The sequence below is a fragment of the Megachile rotundata genome, chromosome 1 (assembly GCF_050947335.1).
Source record: "Megachile rotundata isolate GNS110a chromosome 1, iyMegRotu1, whole genome shotgun sequence".
Taxonomy (NCBI): domain Eukaryota; kingdom Metazoa; phylum Arthropoda; class Insecta; order Hymenoptera; family Megachilidae; genus Megachile; species Megachile rotundata.
In genome coordinates this window covers 20,889,220-20,912,952 of record NC_134983.1, presented here as the reverse complement: position 1 = coordinate 20,912,952, position 23,733 = coordinate 20,889,220, and the positions used below count along the sequence as shown (strand labels likewise).

The following is a 23,733-nucleotide window of genomic DNA, read 5'->3' as shown; positions in this document are numbered from 1 at the left end:
ATTGCATATAGGTATACGCTCGCTCGTGTTTCTGGTTCTCGCGATCGATCGCAGTAGTCGCAGAATCTCTGCCTGTCGTGGAACGTCGGCATGTTTATTGTGTTTGATGTATAGTGTAGGAGGCCACGTAAAGCCTTCTATACATAAACAGTATGAAAATCGTAATGAGTGTGTGTTCATTAATTAACGTTTGTCGTTATGATTCCTAACATTCGCGAGTGTTCACGGGAACGGTAAGAACAGAAAACACCAGTCGCTACCTTTACTCGACTCCTGATCGATCGAATCGTTACTCCCGCTATTCGAAATTCCACGAAACTACGCAGAACTACGTCATTGAGCAAGAGCGCCTTAAAATACACGCTTTCGAAGCTCTTCAAAAACAATCGACACGCGAAAATATATTAGATAAACTTACAAACTGAACGAACATAGAAATCGTTAATTTACATATTTAGTAGAATTTTCACGAGATGTAAAATATGAATATAAACAAAATATACAGTAACGGATACAAGCACAAACTTTTTGCATATGTGACACGTGTTTTAAATGCAATTTATGTTGCAAATATGTCTTAAATTTTAGAAATGGAAATATGATATTTTTCTAACCTATTAGAACATTTTTAATAATTTTATAAAGCGAAATGACTTAGTTTGAACGAAAGTATTAATTGAATGATACTGTACGATTGACTCATCAAAAATTAATATGGAAATAATTGACAAAGCATGAATGAATTTAAATTTGAAATAGGAAATAGGAAAAAAAACAAATGCAATAATGATACTATACATTTGAAGACGTATTAATTATTCTTATCATAATTAATAGTGGCTATTTTGCAAAACAATTTTTTACTATTTCATTGAAAAAATAAAACTAAATTTGCAAAGATAAAAAAAAAGTATGGAAAGGTTACTAAAAAGAATGCATATGAAATGATTAATAAAATTTGTTTAAAATAACATAATGGTGTTAATGGAAATATTACTAGTATTCACTTGGCAAAATCAGATTAATATGTTATTCTTAAAGTATTATTCTGAGTGTAAATATTATCTGTTTTAAAGTAAAGGCATCTATAGTCTATCATGAATGATTATACTTCTTAAATGACGAGTTTTCGTTCTTTCTGCGCATGTAAACTCTGATTGGTTCTGACAAGATCTGTAACTAAGAGTAACGCACATGCGCATTAAGGGCGATTATAATGCAAAACACATATACCTAGTGATCTTTGATGTTTCTTACATAAAATTTTTACAAACTAAGATTTACTATTGAAATCGGTCATGTTTTTGCGATCAACTCATCTGTAATGTATTATTTTACCAAATTCTCAAATTTGAAGATTTCAAAGTTCTAAAGTAGTAAAGTTTGAAACTTTAAAAATTCCAAAACTTCGGAATTTCACGGTCACAAAATTTCAAGGTCCCAAAATTCCGAGATTAAAAAATTCCGAAGTTCTAATGTTTGGAAAACTTTGTTCTGATTTCACATTATTTTATTCTCTTAGTGTTCATATATTATTATCCACCGTGTATATGTGGCAATAGGGAAGCAATACAGGTAAGGTATCTTTTTAAGTTTTGTACTCAGTCGAGCTGCGCGAAAGAGGTCTGATCATTCATAAAACATATAGGGCATACAAGAAAAATGTTGTCAACAATAATTTTAAATGTATGATATAATCAGTTTTGTAATTCTATAAAATGAGGACTACAAGATGGAATATTATTAATTAATGGCTGAACAAATTATGTATATTTCTTTCAGTATTAATATTTGTTAAATGCAACAGTGCGACAGAAAAACGATCACTCAATCATAATTATTATCAATCGCCGGTACTCGATTACATTTATTATAGGTTAGGTTCTTCAGCGCGCGTTCAATATCAAATTTCCGCCATTACACCCATAAAGAACATATTTTTTTTTAGCTTCTATATGAAGCTTCTAACAACTCAATTGTTAAAATACTGAATATAATCATTTCAATTTTTATTCAATAAAATTTCTATTTTGGATAAATGATAGGTATAAAAACATCTTCTAAAAAAAGAACAATAGTTGCATATATTTACACGACGGTAAAATATGTACCTACCACTGTGAACACAGTGCAGAAAAGTTCTCTCAAAGAATATCCTCATAAACGCGGCTTAACGCCCGGTAGATGCATAGGTGGCCACGCTACAAGTTGAGAACCCTCCAAATGTTTCGTAGCCCGAACCCGAAGGCGATGTCCAGTGCGCTGCGCTACAAAGAAGGGGGCTGTTTTCATCGTTGTCGCGGTGGTGCTTATTGTCTCTGTCCGATCGATATACCCATCGAATCGATGTTAACGATTCGCGTCGATACGGAATCGACGGATTACGAGTAACGTGTCCGCTGGAAAAGGCGAGATTACCCTGCGATTACGTGCATCGTTATTATTGCGCTCGAAGGTGCGCGCGCGCGCGCGCGCGTGCACACACATTGTACATATACACAGCTCGAGAGGCGCAACGATCTTCGCCTGTGTTAGTGTGGTAAGCACGGTGATATGTGCAAAAGTGCAAAGTGAACGAACAAGCGTATAAAATAATATTCTCTTTCATGGATTGTTCGAACAAAAGTGATACAGAGTATATGTTGAATCGACAATAGTGTGTTTTCGTTGTCTCTCGGACGCGCGTGTTCGTTGTGGTTTTGTGACGCGGGTGTGGGTAGCAGGTAGAGCATCAAGGTAACGAAAAACAGTGAAGCGGGAAACGAGGTACGAACTTCTTGGAGCTCCAACTTTTTCGAACGTTTAAGTTTGAGGGTGCGTTCGGCGGTGACGATCGAAACTAATTCGACGAAAATGCGATACGAGTTGTTAGGTCGCCTAGCGTAGTATATCGCGTAGCGGCGACGGGCCCAGAGAGAAGCGGCGGAAAAATGGCGTCCGATAACGAAGCCTCTTGCGCGAGTGACCCAAATTTCGCGGTAATTTGCTCGTTCCTCGAGTGCTTCGGCAAGTCCTGCGGCATCGTTTATCCTGATATCGCGCGCCTTCAAGAGATGCTCGAGAACACGCAGGAGGGTAAGTAAACTTGAAATGTGTATGTGTATGTGTGTAGAAGAGAGAGAATGACTGACCCGCCCCCGCGAGGCCAAAAGTCTCGTGTGTGCTATTGCTTTTCTTTTACGTTTCAACGCGTTTTTCATCCGAATTAAGTATCAATTCATTTTTACTTTTTATTTTCAACAATTTTTATATAGTTGTTATGTTTAGCCGATGATACGGGGTACGTAATTGTTTCGTCCCTTTTTTGAATTAGATCGAACGTTGTTTTAATGGATCTTTTGTTCTTTTGCTTTTTTAATCGGATTAATATTTTATGATAATAGTTGTTGTGAAGTAATTTTGAATATTTGGGAATGATTTCAGGATGAGTTTTGTTACTTTGCTCCAGTAATGGTATTATTGACAACTTGGTTCAATTTGATGTCCACTGTTGTTATTTTCTCCCGTGCTGCCACCTCCCTTGTTGTCAATGTCGCTTACACGTGATTATGATTTACGAATCGTGCAGTGAACTTTTATGGAGACTTCAAACGATCAATGTATATTATCAGTATTTCAGTTTATTGACGTTATTTACTGACAGTATACATTGATCGGAAGTTTAAAGATTTGTAAATTTGAAACTTAGGCATTTGAAAATTTGAAGACTTGATAATTTGAGATTTTTGTTTATTTATGTTTATTGTATGTCCCTTAATCTATTCTTTTAATTACTAGTATGTAAATCTGCAAATTTATAATGTTACAGGTCTTAATTGAATTGCTAATTAAATACTTTGTTATAGTTGTATTATGGATGTGTTAAGCAATAAACACAATGCAATAAGCATTTATTTAATATAATATAAAGTACCACTGAATCTTGAAATTTCTTTCTTTTGAAATCATTAAAGGTGAACCTTCAATATTTGTGCACTGAACTACTAATATTCAGGAATATAATAATATGTACAAAACATTTATAATTTAGTTATTATAATTGTAATTTAAATTACAATCAATTATTAGCATTGTTTTTACATTTTTTCTATATATTTTATCCTTTACATCTTGCTTGTTCTTTGAAGTACTAATTTAAAAATATAAATATATTGTAATACTATCACATAATAATAAACTTAAGCACATCATAGTTATACATGGTACATCATGTACAATAACCATGTACTTTACACAGTGTTATCATCCTGAATATATTTATTAAAGATTTTGTACTTGATGCTAGTAAATTGATTATAAAAGTCAGTAAATCTTGTTGGAATTTATTAAAAATTTATATTCTTAAGAACAATATGCAAATTATGTTATAATAATAAAAAGTTGTAAAATATAGTATATAATAATATTTATTAACTGAAATTCCATGGAATTAAAAATTCAGAGAAACAGCATCAACCTGAGATTTTTTCTACTTCTACCTTTTTTTTTTGACATACAGATTTTCACTTATGTTTACATTTATTTGTTTGTTTTTAGTACCTCAACAATTAGTAGACCTACACATCAAATTGTTGCGTAAGACCCGTAAAACTGTATCACCAGAAAAGTGGGAACGAGCACTGGTTAAATTCTGCCACTCATACTCCAATCAAGATGGATGGGAACTTGAACGTTTTGGTTATAAGAAAGCTCGTATTGCTGTCAAGCTACGTCTACTTAAAGTATAAATACAATTATTTCATTGTTTCATAAAGAACATTAATTCATGCTTTAAAAGTTATGTGTCCAGTTTAATAATTTTACTTTACAAGTCTATTTTATTCCAGGTTCTTCTAGAAACACAATTTGACTTAAATCAAAAATTTAAAAATGAAGTGAATAAATTAGCGGCAAATGAATTACGCGTGGAACCTCTAGGAAGAGATAAATCTGGTTTAGCATATTGGTGTCAGCTGGACGATGAGTGCAATATAAGGGTTTATAGAGAAGATTTAGATGAAGAAAACTGGGAACTGGTAGCTAAGTAAGTCTCTAACATCTATATTAACTTTTTTGATTTGATACAGATAAATAAATCTTTATTTCTGTTATGTTATTAGAGATCGGGATGGTGTTGTTGATTTAATAAACACTTTAACAAATGGGGAAGTTGGTGCTATTCCAATTAATGAGGATAGTAATAGTTTAGAAATCTCTGAGAAACCTATTATTGATACAGGACAAATTACAACATCACCAAGTTTGGAAGATGAAGTTGTACAAGAAAATGGTATTCACACTGAAGATTTGTGTGACAAAGAATTAGATAAGCATGGGGGTGAAGATTTTGAAGATGAACAGGAACAAGAACAAGATGATTTTAATGAAGATGATAATATTGAAGATGACATGGAAGGAGATGATGATGTATCAAATGACGAAAGTTCTAAACAAAATACAGAAGAAGATGATTCCCAAGAAACAATACAAAATGAGGAGTCAGAATCAAATTCTATGAAGGCACTTCCTTTAATGTCAGCATCTTCAAAAACATTAAATGGCAAGGTTGATGCACTGTCAGAAAATGAAACATTTACATCTAGCAAAAAGAAAACAGATACAGTTCCAGAAACATCAGTTTCTGCTATTGTATCTGATCCTAAATCCATAGAAACACCCAAGTCTAAAGAACATACTGAGGTAAATAATGTAAAAATTAATTCTGAAGAATCAGTGCCTCTTAAATCGATTGAAACATCCGTTATTACGTCTCCTCTTAAGCTAGTAAATGTTTCTGAATTGAAACAAATACACGAAGAAAAAGTGGTAACTGGAATAACCGCATTGAACATCACAAAAAAGCACGAAGAATCGATGGATCAAACGCTGAAACCATTGGACAAATTACCTAGTAAAAATAATTTTTCTTTTCCATCTGCAGAATTGCAACCAGTTCATAAACTGTCCGTTAAGCCGATAGATCAATTGGCTGCAAATCTTGTGCGAATACAATCAGAAAAACTTGAAAAACCAATGGGAACAAAATCATTAGAGAAAATAGCAAAAAATCTTGCTAGATCAGGTAGTATCGTGGGAAATTCGACAAACGAAGACGATGATAGATTACCTCAAGATTTCTGTGCAAGAAATCAAATGGAAAAGGCCAATGCGCTCAAGGAGCATAGGGGTATGGATCTATCTACATCACCCAGAGGCTGGGAAAGTACTAACGAACAAAAGAAGCCGATGGATTTCTCTGGAATTGATTTATCTAGTCGAAAATTTAACAAACCTATTGACATACTTTCGTCTGGCTACAGAACACAAGATTTTCAGCATAGAGAAATGGATCTTAGCACGAAGAAATTAAATAAACCAGAAGTCACAAACTTACCATATGATGCCCGGGCTGTGATGATGCGTAATCATGCAATGGTAGCTGATTTAAGTAAAAGACAATTGTCATTTCCGAGTTATGACATGTCATCTGCACCATATCATAATGCTGCAAGAATACCTAATAAAGAAGATCACAGATTACCTAATTACACAATACTTCCTGACCCAAGCAAAATGACTGCTTTAAGAATGAACACAACACCGGTGAAACGCACGTTAGAAGGAGATGACCTTCAGTACGACATGTTAAAGAGAATAAGGGCAGATGTGATACCGATTCGAGGATCCATCGACAAAAGGCCAATGATGAGTACTAATTGGAGAGACGAAATTGGCGAAGCCATCGAGGAACCGGTGATGATGATTCAAGGCGAAGGATCTGGCAGCGATTGCGATGCTGTGAATCCTGGTCTTGGAGAAGCTGTAGAAGAACCCATAATTTTTTTTTATGGGGAAGGTTCCGGAGAGGAGTGTCAAACAGGAAATCCTGGAGACAGTACATCAGCTGACAATAAAGAAAGCAATGAATCAAAAAATGAAGTTGATTCTGCTACTTCATCTTTATCGACAAATAAAAGTTTCAGCGAAGGTAGCCTTATAAATGAAGTATCTGCCGAATCATTAGTAAAGAGTAAAGGTGCTATAAAGTTAAACAGAAATTATCCTCAGTCTAACTCTAATGTAAAAAGTAATTTTCAAATTGTAGGTTCCGTACAAGAAAAGCCAAAATTTAAGCCGACATTAGGTATTCAGATAATACCGAAAAATTCGAGTAGTTCCGTCAAAAGGCTATCGAGATGGGATGTCGGAAAACCAGAAGAGAAACCAGAATGCGACAGCAGCATCATATCAAACAAAGAAGACATATCACAAAAAAGAAACAAAATTGAATGTGAAGATTCTTCTAGTAAAAATCAAGATATTAAAATAGATGGAAATACTATAAATACCGAAGACGTAACATCACAGCAAAGCAATCTGAAATCAGAAAACCTTCAGGAAGACGTGGGAGAAAGTTCTACGAAACAGAAACAAAGTCCTGTGGATCACGACTCCGTGCAATGTGATTCCTCTATATCATCGTGTCAGGCAGATACTTCAGAAACGTTTGAATCTTGTACAGAGACTACAACTCATTCATTGAATGATAAACCAATTGTACAAAATGTTTGTGACACAGATAGTACAACTTTACAAGAGACAGTTACTTCAGAAAAAGTGGACAATGAATGTAAACCATTAACTTCGTCGCCACCGAGATTTTTTTTTGGTCCCAATTGTATTTCATACACTTCAAAGTCAGAAATGTTTGAGTCGCAATCCGACCACACAGTTTCAACAAGTATAGAATCTAAATCAGATACGTTGCAGTACGAATGTGTATCTTCTTCCAAATCTGCAGAAGATATGGTTACCTCGTACAGAACAGAAGATTTTGACGTGACTCAGACAAATAACAACTCATTAAAAGTCAATTTGTACACGCGCAAAGCTACCAATCCACTTTGTGAAGACGATAATAAAAATAAATTAGAGGAAATTGAAGGAGCAACTAATTCCTGGGAACCAACTGTTTCTTCAAAATATTCTTTGGAGCAATCTTGTGAATCGCTAGAGACCGAAACGAATGTAATTACATCAGAATCAAAAGCGGACATTGACGAAAATTTAACGTCTTGCACCGCTGACGTACAAGATTCTATTTCCAGTACTGAAACTGCAACAAAGGAGTACACGAAATCTGAAGAAACAGAAGCATTAGATACAATTTCACAACCACACAGTACTAATGATTTAATTAAAAGGGATGCAGATATGAAGCTGGAAAGTGCAGTTATAACACCGTCAGAAATTCAGGTCAATTTACCCATTGAGTCAACACCGTGTACAACATTAAAACAAGAATGCAGTACATTTGAAGAACAAAATAAGGAATCTGAAAGTGATACGATAAAACATACAAACATCTCGGTTCCTTGTTCCGAAGCTGAAGCTTATTGTAAATCTCCTGAAGTATCGTCATTTAAGGAAAGTGAAATGGAAGTTGATTCAGTATCTCCTAAAAGCTCATGTTCATCGTCTGGTACACAGAATTTGCAGAAGAATAATTTTACTGAATCAGACCATGCAAGTGAAACAGAATGTTCTGTCGATCAAGAAGCAAACAATTCAGTAGGAGAAGAGATAGAATACGTTTCACAAAAAGTACCATTTGATCCTTCCATTACAAGCTGTAAAGAAAATAATGAAAGCGATGTTGATCCAGTATGTCAAAATCAAAAGGAACCGTTAATAGAATCTGATAATAAAAATACAAAGAATCTGGTAGGTGCTGATGCTGAATCGCTGCACGTTAATTGTAATGAAAACAGTGAAGAAGTCAATATACAAAATGAAGTTTCAGAAGATTCTGAAATAAGAAAAGAGAAAATATCCACTGACCCATTTATCAAAAACTCTGTGCCTGATGTTAACACAAAATTAGATTCCATTGACAATTCTACTGTTAGCAGTTCTGAATCTGTTGAAAAATGTAACAAAGATACGTTAGTTCCTACAATAAGTAGTTCAGATGATTCCTGCATTCGACAAGACGTTTTATCGCACGATAGTGTTGAATTAAGTTTTGAAAAATCATCCGTGAAAGATGACTGTCCTACTTATGATATATTACCAGAAACAGTACCTGACACAAATATTTCTAATTCATCCAAATCTAATATAGTTGACTCTACGAAAGAATCTAATGCGGTCCAAACTGCAATATTGGTCGAACAAAGTTCCTGTACTGATCAAGATTTGAATAAGGATGTAATTATTGATTATAAGTCATTGAAAGATAACCAGCCTTCTAAATCGTATGAAGAAAAAGCATGTTTAAATGAAACATCATCTAATGAGAATGATGCTTCAAAATTACAATCACAATCTGCAGAAACTATTAGTTGTGAGAAAGAAAAAACAGAGGCAGTTAATTTTGTAGATAGTCAACAAGAAACTAATGTTACAATTGAACCTACAACTTCAGAAAATTATACACCTGGACAGGATAAAGAGGATAACACGAGTCAGCATGAAGACACTACAAAATGTATTCAAGATAAGAATGAAGAGAATCAAAAGCAAACAATAGTTAGTAGCGATTTAGAGAGCAATTCGAAGGTAGAAAGTAATGATACCGAATCAGAAATTGAGCAAGAAAAGTGCACGGAGACAAAGCCTGTCGATTCACAAGAACATAAAATTAAGCCATGCTTAGTTGCAAATTATGAAAGTAGTGATTCCAATGATAGTAATGATGCTTTTGAAACATTAGAGTCGGCTGAAAACAGGAGCAACTTCTCCAGTAATTCAGAAGAAACAATGACCGATACTGAACAAAATGAAAAGAAAAATGAAGAAAGACTGAGTACAAAAAATAAGGTATTATCTAACGAAGTGCAAGATGTACCCACTGAGAAGCAGACAGAATCGACACTACATAGCATTGAAAGTATAATGGAAAAAACAGAACAAAAACAGGAGAAGATAACAAACGAAGAAATACCTAAAGAAGAGCATGATTTTGTTCAGCATGACTTCAGTGAAAAAATATCTGTGGATAAAGAGGAACACGTTGACTCTGAGGAAAATAATGTAAAATTGGCAGAAAAAGAAGCATTAGTTTCTTCTGAAATAAATCCAATGAACAAAGAATTCATAAACTTGGGATTAAATAAAGCAAACAATTTAGTAAATATAGTAAAAGAAGGAGAAAAGGAAAGTGCAGATAAAGTTTCAGAAAAAGTGGTGGACATAGTTCCTGTGGAAAAAAGTGATTGTAAAATAGATTCAATGAATGAGATTGTAATTTCTAAACAAACGAAAGACGGTGTTAAGCTTGATAATGAAGTAATTCCTGAAGATTTAAAAGCAGAACCATCAAAGTCCATACAAGAAAAATTGCTAAGCTTAGATAATGATGTTAAATTTGTCAAAAATGAAGAAGTAAGACATGTTACAGAAGAACTTCTAATCACTGAAACTAGCAACAAACCCAAGAAATCCTTTGAACATGGTGATAGAGAAAAGAAATTTGATACAAACTTGCAGGAAGAGAAAAGTTTGAATAAAGAAGAAAGTAACATGTTCATGCACTTAGTATCAAGCAACTTACCACTAAAAAGTGACAGTATAACTGTAAATGTAGAGAAAACAGAAATTCATAAAAATAATATTTCAATAGCATCAGAGAATTTCAAACCTGTGGATAGCTTGCAATTTGTAAATTGTATATCTGAAAAATCAGAAAATATTACAGATAATCATGAGAATCATAAAGAACCACTTCACATTACAAATAAAGCAATAGAATCTCTTTCTGAAAATACTGTATCAAGTAAAAGTGATAGTTCAGCAAATAGTGGACAAGAAGCAACACTGGAACCAGTAAATGTAACAAATGATTGTAAAAAAGAAGCTAGTAAAAGAGTCAGTGATGTTTCCGATACTCAAGATGTTCCTCCACTGAAATCTAAACCTCCATGTATAGAATCCAACGAACAGATACTAGAAGATTTAGCAAATTCCAAAGTACAATCAGATAAAAATTTGGATAATGTTAAACAAACAGAAGTGGCAAATGAAACTGAGACAAAGGACAACCCAATATCAAATAGTACTGCACCAACGAAAGACGAGGGTCACGCAGTAGCTAATGTGCTAAATAATATATTGACTCAAGTAGAACGCAAAAATACTGAAATCAACGAAAAGAAAGCAAGTTCAGAAATTCAAAGCGTTGAGATAAAAACGGTTTCTCTGATATCCGATGATTCCATGGACGCGGACAATAATTTATTTGGCTTAGCTTCTGAAGAGATGGATCCTCTAGCTTGCACCGACGACGAAGGTTCAAAAAAGGCAGACAACAATGAACAAATTAACACCACCCCACCTAAAATATCCTTACGAGTTAAACCTGTGTCTGAATTAATTTATGGTGGATGGAAGTTAGATTCCACTGAACCTTCCTCTAAAATATCTCGCAAACGACGCAACAGCACCCACGAATCGAACCCAGATGACACAGCAGTGAAACCAAACGAAGAATCTATGGGAGGGAAAAGAATGAGACTTCGTGCAAGACGTATGGTTGACAAACAGTTACGGAAATCTATAGAAGAAAGTCGTGTTGTAACCATAAGTTCAGACGACGAGGCTGTAAAGAGTCCTAAAAAACAGAAACCAAAAGAAGTTAAAGATGCCAGCGACGATCAGGCTGCTACTAATTTGACCACAACTGATAGGAAAGGCAGAGGACGCCCTCCCAGAGGAAGACGAAGACGCGGTGTGAAAGGAAACAATCGTTCCAATCGGGCGAAAAATCCTGAATTTCAGGGTAATCAGGTTTCTGATGTGTCGCCTGAGATTCAGATCGATGAAACGCCTGAGGTTCAAATCGAGGAGTCGTCTGAGGTTCAGGTTGATGAAACTCCGGAGGTTCGAGTCGATGAAACTCATGAGGGCCAAACGGATGAAACACCTGAAGTTCAGATCGAGGAAACTCCGGAGGTCCAGATCGATGAAAGCCAAACTAATACTGATCCTTTGAATATGACACCGGTTTCACAAAAGAAGAGAAAGAAAAGTGAGTTCCTAAATTTTTATTGTATTAAATTTTCTACAAACATCCATTTATTATGTGTTTAAAACTTGTTCACAGGAAAAATGGTTTTGGGTCTTGAAGTGGGAAGAGATATTGAGCCTGAACCAGAATCAGGAGTAATACAAGACGAAACGCCTGTAAGACAATCTAGAAGAATAGCGCAATTGAAAATTAAAGAAGCGCAGCTGAAGTTGGAAGAAGTACCCTTAAGCGAAAGGAAGGACGGTAAAGAGAAGAAAGAGAAGAAGGAGAAAAAAGATTCTGTAGAAAAGAAAAAACGAAAGAAGCAAAAGGTACATTTCCATTTTATACAAATTTCGGTTGATGTCAATGTATTGTATAATTATTGTAATTTTTCCAGCCTGAAAGCGAAGAAGAAAGTGTAGTTAAAGAGATAGAGAAAGAAAAGAAGTCTAAGAAAAAACGTAGGAAAAGAAAAAAGAAAAATATGTTGACTAAATTTAATGAATCAAATCCATGGCAGAGTTCTTCGGGTTCGAGTAGCGACGAAGAAAATGAAAACGAGGAAGAGGAGGAAGAAGAAGAGGATATAGAGAGTGAAGGATCGCTACTTTTCAAGAGTGATCATGAATTTTCACCGGAAAGTGATCTTGAGAAGGATCAAGAAGCTGAGCCATTGAGAAGAGCTAGAACTGCACAGAAAGGTGTCGTATAATTGCAGACTTTATTTAATAAAGCTATTACAATTACAAATTTTACATGTACCTTCAATTGTAGCTCAAAGCGACGTGGAAGAAGCGGACGATGAGTACGCTTGCCAAAAATGCGGCAAAGCGGATCATCCAGAGTGGATACTTTTGTGCGATTCGTGTGATAAAGGCTGGCATTGTTCTTGCCTCAGACCAGCCCTTATGCTAATACCTGAGGGTGATTGGTTCTGTCCTCCGTGTCAACACGTAAGTTTGTTAATCACTCGAGAAAATTACTTATCATAAATTTTATATTTCTACAATGAATATCTCATTTTAGAATTTACTAGTTGTTAAATTACGAGAAAATTTGAAAACGTACGATCAGTTAACGAAGAGACACGAAAACGAAGTTTTAAGAAAGAAGAGATTAGCATTTGTCGGTATAAGTTTGGATAATGTTCTCCACAAAAATGAACCGCGTCATCAAAAAGAATCGAAAACGTCTAGCCAGGAATCGGATAATGGTAATTGGATACTTCTCGTAATATTTCATTTCTTAACGCATGTAAAAAGTTGTACAGTTGTTATGATATCACTTCGTGTTTCTCTTTGTAGAATCTACGACTTCTTCGTCTACTTCGAGTACAGAAACATCTAGCAGCGAAGAAAGTGAACCCGTATACCAATTACGTGAAAGGCGATGCGCTAACAGATACAAATTCAACGACTACGATGCCATGATTAATGCCGCTATCCAAGACGAGGTAGAAGCGGTTCAAGGAGCCGGAAATCAAGGTAGAGGAAAAGACATCGCGACTATAGTTAACGCAAAGAAAGAAGAAGCAGAGGTAAATTTATTTATTTACATTTTAATTAAATTTCATCGTGTTTCTAATAAAAGGTTTTCTAACGAAAATTTATATCCAGCTTGAATTTAAGAACGAAATATTAAACATGGACGAAATGCCTGCAAACAAAGAAGACATCGAAAGAAAGTCAGAAAAAGATAGCGACGAAGAATTTAAAATCGATGCAGAGGATGGTCTTGACGAGGAAGAGGAGGAGCAGCACCAAGAATCGCAGCAACATAAAGGAGCAGTAAAGAAATTCTTGTCGCGTAAAAAACACCGTAAATTAAATAGTCTCGATATAAGTAGCGAAGACGATCCAGAAAGCGACGAAGACTTTAAAGGCACCAGTTCTGAAGAGGAAGAAGATTTCGATGATCATATGACGTCTTCCGATGACAGCTCTTTCGCCGATGTAAGACGGCGAAATAGAAGAGGAGATTCACGATCAGTACGGAGAAGCACGAGGGTCAGAACTACGCGCTTTGATGAAGACTTTAGTGAGTACAATAAATACATTTTCAATTTGATTTTATTATTAAGTAATATTACTAAAAGCCAATGTTTTTACAGTAAATGACGACAGCGAAGAAAGCGATAGACCGAAAAGAAAGAAATCTCGATCTATATGGGACTCGGAAAACGAGGATAGCGATAACTCATGGCGACAAAGGAGGAAAAAGTAAGGCATCCTCGTTATTATGTGATTTAATTAAATTTTGTATAGTATTATTATATAATTTCGTTTTAGAAGTAGAACCATATCGACGTCTAGATATAAATCGTCGTCAAAAACGAAAAGTAGGAAGAAAAAAAAGAGAAAACGTATCATTGAATCTGATAATCAAAGCGACAACGAAGAATCGAACGATGAGCAGAAAATCGAGACTCCCAGCGAAGTACAACCGGAGGTAGAAAATAATGAATCCGAAACGGTTGATACGCTGAATGTAAAACTTGACAACGAAACTGAAAATAACGAGAACAAGGATGTTAATGAGATAAAAGATGACAAGCTGCAAGAAATAAAGGCAGATGTAGCTGATATGTCTACCGATCTATCGTTACAAGAACCACTTCCACAAAAAAAGAAGAAAGTAAGTTTACATCTATTATATTAAGACGAAATTTTTATGTATATTTTTTTTAAACATTTTTTTAAATTCATTACAGGAGAAGGTAAAAAAGACTCCAATTCGAAGAAAGGTATATAAATTTCATTCGATTTTTTTTTTATTTGGTGCAAAAGTTTGGTTTTATAAATTTAATAACATTTTCAGATTATATATGGTGGCCTTCCAGATGAAAATAAGCCGGAAGAAGAAGAAACATTAGGTAGGCGAACTCGAGGAAGGAAAATGAACTACCAGGAAGAAATAGCGTCGGATAGTGAAGAGGTACGAAATGAAATATCGAGATGATTGATTGTGTCACAAACATGCACTATGAAATTTCTTGAAAATCTAACTGGATGTAACTAATAATAATATCAGTGAAATTTCGCTGCAGAATATAGTACTTCTCTAGGGAAAATAACTATGTAGGGAAAAAAGTCCTGCTATTTGTTAGTTTCTGATTGACTAATCTCTAGATTTATACATTTTCCAATTAAGAAATTGTTTAATTCACAAATTTTCAAATTTAGAACTTCAGAAATTTGGGAATTTGGAGCACAGCTGTGACCTCTCTTTGTAAGATTACTTCCTTTATATATTTACCAATGCCCCAACTCTTGATCTTGATTGTCAGCCACCTTAAGTAAAGTACAAAAATTCGAAAACATAAAAAATGTTTTGTAATATTACAGGAATTAAAAAAGGCGTTAAGGAGAACCGGAGAGAGCGAAGACGAGTTCGTGATGAACGACGGCGAAGACGTAATCGAGGACGCTGAAAAAGATTCAGATTCAGGTAATTTCAAAAGAACATATCCAAGTCGAATATCGGTCATTAACACGTCGTTGTTTTGCAGGTGATATTTATAATCCAAAAAAGGATGGCCACAAGGTGAAAAACAAATCACCGAAAAGTAGAAAACCGAGGAAGAGCAAAAGTCCCGGAGTCAAAAGAAAAATGATGAGCGACGGTACACCGAAACAGAGAAAAAAACCTGGTCCAAAGCCCGGAAGTAAAAGTAATAGATCGCGCAAACAAAATTTTTTAATGGGTTCCTTGATTCAGAGGAAAGACGATCAAGACGACGACAAGGATATCATGGCTAACATTGACAATCCTATGGGAGAGATAGACTCAAAGATCGACGACAATCTTTCAGAAAACGTAGGTTTAACCGGTACTGCCATGTCGGTAGCAGGTTCCTTCACCGGAGATGTTCCAGAAGGTTCTCTAACGGGGCTTGGACCGGGTGAATTGGCGGATCTGGACGATGAACAATTAGAACAAATGATGATGGAAGACGAGGAATACGGTAGGCGACAGTTGGAACTCGCCGCCATCGAGATAGCGAAAAAGAAGAAGAAAGAGGAGCGAGAAGCTAAGAAAATGGAGAAAGCACGGTTGAAAGCGTTAGAAATACTGGCAGCTGAAAGGCAACGAGATCCAAACGCACCGGAGGGAACCGACGGTGAGGTACCAAAGAAAAAGAAAAGAGGTCGTCGCAGCAAGGCCGAAATCCTCGCGGAACAAATGCGCAGAGACGGGGCTCCAGATTTGAACGCCACCGGTTTACCTAGCACCGTGCCACATACCAATATATCACCTAATCTCAGCATTAACCCCACGATCATGACGCCCGATGCGGACAGACCGAGCGAAGGACCTATCCCCGTGATGACAGGACCAGATGGGCAACTGTTTAATCCCGACGGGTCACCGTTAAAGCCTAAACGAAGAGGACGCGGCAAAGGTAAAAAGACTTTGGCATTAGAAGCGGCTAGGGCCGCAGAAGCAGCGGCGAAAGCCGCTGTTGAAGTCGGTCTACTTAGCATGGGAACTGACTCGAATCCGGAGATAAAACCTGGTGAAATTCCGAATATACTTCCTACACCAGGTAGTAGCACCTCTGGTTCGGCTCCGTCCACACCACCTGCTGGCGTCGTAACAACACAAGGACCACCTGCCTCGCAAACCCCGACCACACAGCCTGTTTATCCATCATTACCACCCAATCAACAGTCTTCCGTTATCACCAGAATGCTTCAATCTCAACCTGTATCGAGTAGTCCACAATCGTTTTCTGCTGCAGCTGCAGCGATGGGCCACAAATATTTCGGAGGACCAAACGCCGGAGGTGGTCAGATAATCGGCGGACCCAGGACGGGTTACGAGATGCAGCCACGCGGAAGAATCCCTTCGCCATATAGACAAGCAGGTCAATCATCAATGCCGCCTCACTTCGCGGCTGTGCGATCGGGAACCCCACCGATGAGAATGAGAGTACCCGGTCCACAGATATATCATACGCCGCATCATCCGATGGATCCGTCTCCTTCAGGTGGTGGCCCGATATCGATCAACAATCGAGATCGCAGTTCTCCGCTTGGACCTGGGCCAGCGATGATTCCGCCGGCCGCTGGGAGTCCCCTAGCCAAAGGTGGTCCCACTCCTCCTCCGCCTCCACCCTACGTCAGGGGTGCTCCACCTTTGTCCAGATTCACGGACAACCCGATGGGTCCCAGGCATCAAATGCCACCCTTCACGAACGCATCGCCGGTTAACCACAACCTGCAGCAACCATCGCCGCCACCCAATCGACCTCCCGGTAATTTTTCACCGTATCATCCTCCACCTCCACCCAATTACCACTACGGTGCGTACCCACCTCCTCCGCCGCTTTCCACGGCAGACGATGCAGCCGCGTATCAAGGCTCTCCGTATCCCGCAGATCATTTTTCTTCCCCTGCGGATAATCAGCCACCCATTCAAGCGCCACCGCCTCCTCAGCCACCGCCGCAGCAACAAGCGCATCCGAACGACGCTGCTGCTGGAAATAAACAGTACGACGAAGAGGGTTCCGGTGAATTCGGTGGTTTAGTATCTTACTTTAGTAGTCAGAGAGAAGATGATCTTGATTCGTAGCATGAGTGAGATCTTGGCCAACCCTGAATCAGTTAGGTAAAGTGCATCGCGATGCATTTTCGACGCCCGAGGACGAGTGGCAACTTTTGCTCGAGAGGAATCAGTACAAGAGAAACATAAAAGAATTTAGTAACGTGTAATGTAACCGTAAATAAAAGTAGATATATATTATATAAATATATATATATTATATATATATTTGTCGGGGCATTGGAATGTGAAATAAATGAAAGAGAGTATTCGCGTAACATACGATGATATACATTTTAGCGTTATTTTATACTCGTACTGTATTGTTTTAAAACGTAAGCGAGACGCGTAGAATTAGAATTGTCTTCCTCTTTGACCTCTTAAGCAAACAGTTGCTCTGAACTCCTTCGCTTTCGGGGAAAACAAAAAAGAAGAGGAACGCCGCCGAAATCGAATCCAAGGTTGGCCAAGTGAAAGAAAGGAAAGAAAGAATATATAATATTAATCGCTAACAATGGAGCCTATTTCCTAAGAGTTATAAGCTTTTTGTAATTAGTTCGAGTTTGTTTAAATTTATATGAGAAAAAAGAAACGACCACTAGTAGCAACGTAAGAATTGTTACGTTACGCCTAGAGGAAAGATTACAACAAAGATCTGACCAGAATTTTAACTAATTATTCGTTAGTGATTCATAAATGAAACAAAAAATTTGGTGCACAGTTACTTCCAGATCCGTCGTAGATGTATAGATGTCCTTCTCCCGGAATAAACATTCGCTGTTGACAAAGTCGGTCTTAATAGTTAATCAGGAAACTTATATTATAACAAATTCGGACTATGCGCCGTTGTTACATGTATATATGTAAATATAATAAGTCTTTTAGATTATATTATATGTATTATATATACACAGTCACGCAGAATACTATAAAAGTGAATTAGTGCAAAGGGCACAAATGTAATATTTAAATTAAAAGATGAAAAAAAACAAAAGGAACGGCATCCGATTATAATAAATTAACAAATGGTGTGAAGACTATTACTATAATTATTTATAAAGATAAAAGAAGGATTAAGAATTTATAATAAGTAGCATATTGTATTTTACAAATTTTACTTGGTATAATTATATTAAAAACGAAAACATTTGGATATAATTGTATTAGAGAACAGGAGGCTGCTGAATAGAGAAAAAGTTCGATTCCGAAGAAAAGCGAGGAAAAAGGAAATTTAACGAAATTATACGTGTAGATAAAACTCCGAAAGTAATTTTATTTTTTCGAGAGATTTTTATTTTATTGTGTCGGTGCAATTTACGAATACATTTAGTTTTATGTAACCGTGCACATGCGTTCGTGTACATGATTTCTTTCAATACATGTGCAACCATGTTAGGAATTAACGAACTTATTATTTCCTATTTTCCTTGTTTCGTTTCTTTTCTTAATTCCATGGAAGATTTTATTTAAGGCGCTTTTCAAACTTAAAAAAGAGGAAAGGAAATTATATTTATGTATACAGGATGTGGCATTTCGATAAAAGCGTCCAAATATTTTTCGTTATTTATGATTTATAAAAAAAAGATGCTCTATATAAAATTACGCTATTTTGCACATTTGAGAATTTTTACTGGAGGTCTTTTTGATTCTTCAAATTCTTGTATATCAAATTTCTCATTTTTTCATTTAAAACACTTTAGAGACAGTTACTTTTTTTATTATTGTACTAATCCTTTTTTTACAAGATGATTCTATATGACAAAGAAACAAATGATGAAATAGTGAAATTTTTAGCATTTTTCCAGTGAAGTCATAAGCCACGAATATATTTAGATGTTCCGCACACGAGATTTCTAGTTATCACGATGTAGTTTACGCTATAGATAAAACATTTCCAGTATATTTTATTAAAGTACATTTGAAAAATTCTGAAACAGATGTATTTAGGACAGTCAATATAAATATTTGAATTATGACTAAAATTTTTAGGATGACATTGCGAAGCTAGATGTCTCGTCCTAAGCCGGGAAAGAGCCAAGTGCCGCGTCCTGTATACGCACGCGGGAAAAGAAATAGGAAAGAGAGAGATTATTAGCATGTATATATAAGATAGAAAGATTTAATTAAAGATATTATATGAAAGTTTCGTATCGTAAGCCATTATGGACATGACCCAAGGTCTGAATTGTTTGTGCCTGTAGCGCAACTTTGACAAATTTATTTTATTGAATCCACTTCTTAGAGAACCCGAAGGTTCTTCGATCGAGAAATGGGCTCGGATTAAATTAACTCGTTTGAGTGATCCACTGAACAGATACGACTATGTTCAACTGCGTGAAGAATAATTTAATGGTAAAGAAATCTGTATTCCTGTTTTCTGTTTAAAGTACGACAGCCTCCTGGTCTTCGATTCGCAAAGCTGGTAGCGTCTTTGCGTCAGAAATAAAAAATCATGTATCTGTTTAGTTATCACACGTACGTACATACATAATATAAATAGAATTTATATAAATAAAAAAGAGGAAATACATTATCTTAGGATTAGCTGCTTGGGATAGTTTCCTTTACTTCGTCGAATGTTTAAAGACCGAATTGATCGATTATACACACACTTTACACACCGTATAACGTAATAGAAACGATTACTATCGCTAATTTTACTATTTTTACATCTATACAATATATTTTGATTGTATATTGTTTAATGTACAATCCCTTATCTTCTTTAAACTTAACGTGTGTCTTCGGACCATTCGTTCTTAGGATGCGCTTCAAGGAAAATGCGAATTTATAATCTATACGTTGTTTTCGAATGCTTGGATAATCATTAGAATTATATGTGTTGCTAGAAAAACAGTTGTCTAACATTCTCTGATATGGGAATTTAATCTTTGATAAAATGATAATGATCGATATTTATATAAGATACGTAACAATTTTTTGATATGTCCGAAGACTTGATTTTTAAACCCACTTTTGAGTCCTTTGAACATAAAAAAAAATATGTGAAATTGATTTTTAAAAAAAAAATGTGTACATATAATATATTCATACATATAATATATTCATATGTATGTGTATATATATATATACATACATATACATATATATATTTGTATTGCTTTCATGCATGACACGTCCGCATTTAAAAAAATTCGTGATAGTTCGTATGAAATATATTTGTGATAATACACTGATTCGATCTCAATACTGGATAAACGTATCAAACATGATCCGTATAACGAGGTGCGTTCATTTTCGCATGTGTACCGAACTTTTTCGCATTTATGAATGTTTCCTTGAAACGTAAACGGACGAAGTGTCTTGCCGAGACAACAGTAAATGTGGTGCAGTTTAGCTTTTCTTTTTTCGTAAGGGTCTAGACCAAACGCAATTATTATATTACATGTTGTAGCCTAAACACATTTTGTAATAAAATTCAATATATTGAAATAATATCATAGGATGCTTTTTCTTTTTCTTTGCGACGGGCATCGGTGTTACGATAATCTTAATGTTTTCATTTAATTACGATAGAAAATTTGAACGTTACAAGAATGCACATTTTAATCACGTTACTTTGAACTGAACAAAATCATTTTAATCCGATGCAATTAACATAAATGCAAGATCGATGTGTTTTTTGTTATAAAGCGGAAAAGTAACATTACAAAATATATGTAACTTTCGCGTTGTATATAATATTCTTTTTAATATACATATACATATTTATTTTATATGTTCATTTTATAAAATTTCCAGGTAAACTAAGTTATAAACATTAAGTGTTTTGTAGTTTTCAAAAACATTGAAAACAAAAATATATTGAGCATACTTCGAAGAAGTATTTAAAGTAACGTTACCCTGAAAAGATTTGTTTTTAATTCGTTGTGCAAAATATTTTATAGCAAATACGATGACTTTTTGTTGTATACAAATAACTGTATTAGAAATAAGAAAACTTAAAGTAAAGTTTGCAATCTGTGTTGCTGTTTTGGTATATAAAACTGAATATCATTTAACGATTTTAGCTTTAACGTGAAATATTTTCTCGTTTGCAGGTTTAACGTGACCAAATCTTGCAAATAATTTGCAAATCAAGAGTATGACGTAGCACTAAAATGCTTTTCCGTTGCGTAATGAAAAATGAAACAAAAAGTTTGCAATCTATGTTTCTGTTTTGGTATATAATACCGAATATTGTTTAATCGATATTAATTTTACTGTGAAATACTTTCTCGTTTGCAGGCTTGATTTTACCAAATCTTGCTTTTCTTTTCTCTATTCTAGCTTCTAACTCCGCCTAAAACAAATTAACATGATAATTGCAAATTAAGAGTATGACATAGCACTAAAATGCTTTTCTGTTGCATAATAAAATAGAAAACAAAAAGTTTGCAATCTATGTTGCTGTTTTGGTATATAACACTGAATATCATTTAACGATCTTAACTTTATTGTGAAATACTTTCTCGTTTGCAGGCTTGACTTCACCAAATCTTGCTTTTCTCTTCTCTATTCTAGCTTCTAACTCGGCCTAAAACAAATTAAAATGATAATTGCAAATCAGAATATGATATAGCATTAAAGTGCTTTTCCATTCCATAATAAAATATAAAAGTATAATTTAACATCATAAATATTTAATTTTATTTGAATTCATTACCTTTTCCATTAAAGTAGAAACAGAAGTACCAAATCTTTCTGCTCGCTTTTTTAAAACTTCATAAGTTGTATGCTACAAAATGCATGTAATAAATTAACTATATCATAAATACACGATCTTACGATTTCATTCAAATAAATATATATCTACCACAGGTGTTTTCACGGATGCAGCTGATTTGTTATTTTGATTATTAATACTGAATCTTGCAGATCTAACTTCCTTTTTAGCAGCTTCCGATAATGGCAAACCAAATTTCTTAGCCCTCATTTCTAGTCTCTGTTGAAATAAACATTGCTAACTGTTAACATATTAAATTTATTGTAAAAAAATTTATAGAAAATTTGTTGTTACCTCTTTAATACCAAGTTCAGAAAATTTAATCATTTTCTTTTCAGGTGGTGCAATCTCCGTAATCTTAGTATCATTTTCAGGTTTTTCTGTTTGTTCATTTTTAACTTCTTCAATTACTGGTTTGCGATTTAGAACTATTTTCTTCGCATTCACATTACTTTCTGCAGATAACTTTATCTTCTTATCAACTTCTTGTGAATCAGGTTTATTTGATAATTCTTCTATTTCTTCATCCTGCAATGATATAAATATACTTTTAAATACAGAATTAAATATGTAGGAGATACATTAAGCTACTACAATTTTGATTAAGTTTAATTTTACCCCAAGAACAGCATCTTCATCTAAAATTTCTTCTGCTGTTTCATCCAACGATAACGCAGAATCTAACAACAAAAACATTGATCAGTATGTAATTCTGGCATAGAAAAACATATACTTTAAAATTCACTCAAAAGTATATACCACCATGTATTGCTAATTGAAGCCTTTCAACCAATTCATTTTTATTTCCAGTGGTAGGAAGTCCTCTTTGTTTCAGTTCAATTTTTAAATCTGCAACCTATTAAATAATATTTTCTCTGCTTTTGTCTAATTTTATTGTATGACCTTAATATTAATACATTCTTTATAAAATATATTCATCTACTAAAAGACATGTACACTACAAAATTTAATATAATCACTTTATATTAAAGTGAAAACAATTTTCTCAATTTTAAGGTTAACCGCCCGACTTTACAATCACATTGATAAAGTTAGTTGAATTACCTTCATTTTTGAAAGTTCCGTAAGTCCTTTTTCGTAAGATGAATCAGCCATGATGTATCAAGATTACTTTATTTCAATTAATATTTCTATTTGATCTCCGATTAACATGTCACAGTTTTCTACACGATATTTTCACGAAATCGAAGAGCAAATCAAATCGGATACATACAGTATAAAAAGTTCAGTATCACTACCTTCATGAGTGTATATAGCTACTAATCGATTAAGTTTCAGTCATAAAGTAAACAATAACTTCCAAAATGAATCATCTAATGTTCTTTGAATAAAACTGAATATAATAAAGCCAAATTATTTATCTACATAGAATCTTGAAATTCAATTTAACTTTTATATATCAAACATTTTCGTAATCAAATTTCAAATCTCTTCATATATGCACCTTTTCGAT

General features: G+C 34.9%; 2 protein-coding genes across 11 annotated transcripts; one reads left to right on the top strand and one right to left on the bottom strand.

Moving 5' to 3' along the window:
• Positions 1 to 82: 82 nt before the first annotated feature.
• Positions 83 to 20,989, top strand: LOC100874631 (uncharacterized). Of its 8 annotated transcripts, none has more exons than XM_076531968.1 (18): positions 83 to 233; positions 2,046 to 3,075; positions 4,537 to 4,721; positions 4,827 to 5,023; positions 5,100 to 7,015; positions 7,085 to 12,007; positions 12,083 to 12,318; positions 12,387 to 12,690; positions 12,764 to 12,942; positions 13,016 to 13,202; positions 13,294 to 13,526; positions 13,606 to 14,026; positions 14,100 to 14,208; positions 14,278 to 14,623; positions 14,700 to 14,732; positions 14,807 to 14,923; positions 15,334 to 15,436; positions 15,498 to 20,989. In XM_076531968.1, exons 2-18 carry the CDS (start codon positions 2,931 to 2,933, stop codon positions 17,561 to 17,563), a joined length of 11,700 nt encoding a protein of 3,899 aa, XP_076388083.1. In that variant the 5' UTR covers positions 83 to 233; positions 2,046 to 2,930; the 3' UTR covers positions 17,564 to 20,989. The 8 variants fall into 8 exon arrangements, with proteins under 8 accessions (XP_076388083.1, XP_076388091.1, XP_076388087.1 ...); XM_076531976.1 differs by having other exon boundaries at positions 5,100 to 12,007; positions 15,498 to 16,391; positions 16,731 to 20,989; XM_076531972.1 differs by having other exon boundaries at positions 5,100 to 12,007; positions 15,498 to 16,391; positions 16,536 to 20,989.
• On the bottom strand, positions 20,022 to 23,574 carry LOC100874746 (SAP domain-containing ribonucleoprotein). 3 transcript variants are annotated; one of them, XM_012290166.2, is made up of 8 exons: positions 23,325 to 23,573; positions 23,022 to 23,115; positions 22,878 to 22,939; positions 22,554 to 22,787; positions 22,350 to 22,478; positions 22,200 to 22,271; positions 21,987 to 22,070; positions 20,022 to 21,836 (listed from the first exon to the last, which is right to left on the bottom strand). In XM_012290166.2, exons 1-8 carry the CDS (start codon positions 23,373 to 23,375, stop codon positions 21,738 to 21,740), a joined length of 825 nt encoding a protein of 274 aa, XP_012145556.1. In that variant the 5' UTR covers positions 23,376 to 23,573; the 3' UTR covers positions 20,022 to 21,737. The 3 variants fall into 3 exon arrangements, with proteins under 3 accessions (XP_012145556.1, XP_003705374.1, XP_012145557.1); XM_003705326.3 differs by having other exon boundaries at positions 23,019 to 23,115; positions 23,325 to 23,566; XM_012290167.2 differs by having other exon boundaries at positions 20,022 to 22,070; positions 23,325 to 23,574.
• Positions 23,575 to 23,733: the final 159 nt, after the last annotated feature.

Excerpts from the sequence above, each read along its gene's own strand:
- LOC100874746 (XM_003705326.3), bottom strand. The coding sequence starts at position 23,375 with ATGGCTGATTCATCTTACGAAAAAGGACTTACGGAACTTTCAAAAATG. Across the intron at positions 22,940-23,018 it reads TCAATTAGCAATACATGGTG|ATTCTGCGTTATCGTTGGAT; the intron begins GTATATACTTTT and ends TTTTGTTGTTAG. Across the intron at positions 22,788-22,877 it reads ATGAAGATGCTGTTCTTGGG|GATGAAGAAATAGAAGAATT; the intron begins GTAAAATTAAAC and ends ATATCATTGCAG.
- LOC100874631 (XM_076531953.1), top strand. The coding sequence starts at position 2,931 with ATGGCGTCCGATAACGAAGCCTCTTGCGCGAGTGACCCAAATTTCGCG. Across the intron at positions 13,203-13,293 it reads TAGCCAGGAATCGGATAATG|AATCTACGACTTCTTCGTCT; the intron begins GTAATTGGATAC and ends TTCTCTTTGTAG. Across the intron at positions 13,527-13,605 it reads CAAAGAAAGAAGAAGCAGAG|CTTGAATTTAAGAACGAAAT; the intron begins GTAAATTTATTT and ends ATTTATATCCAG.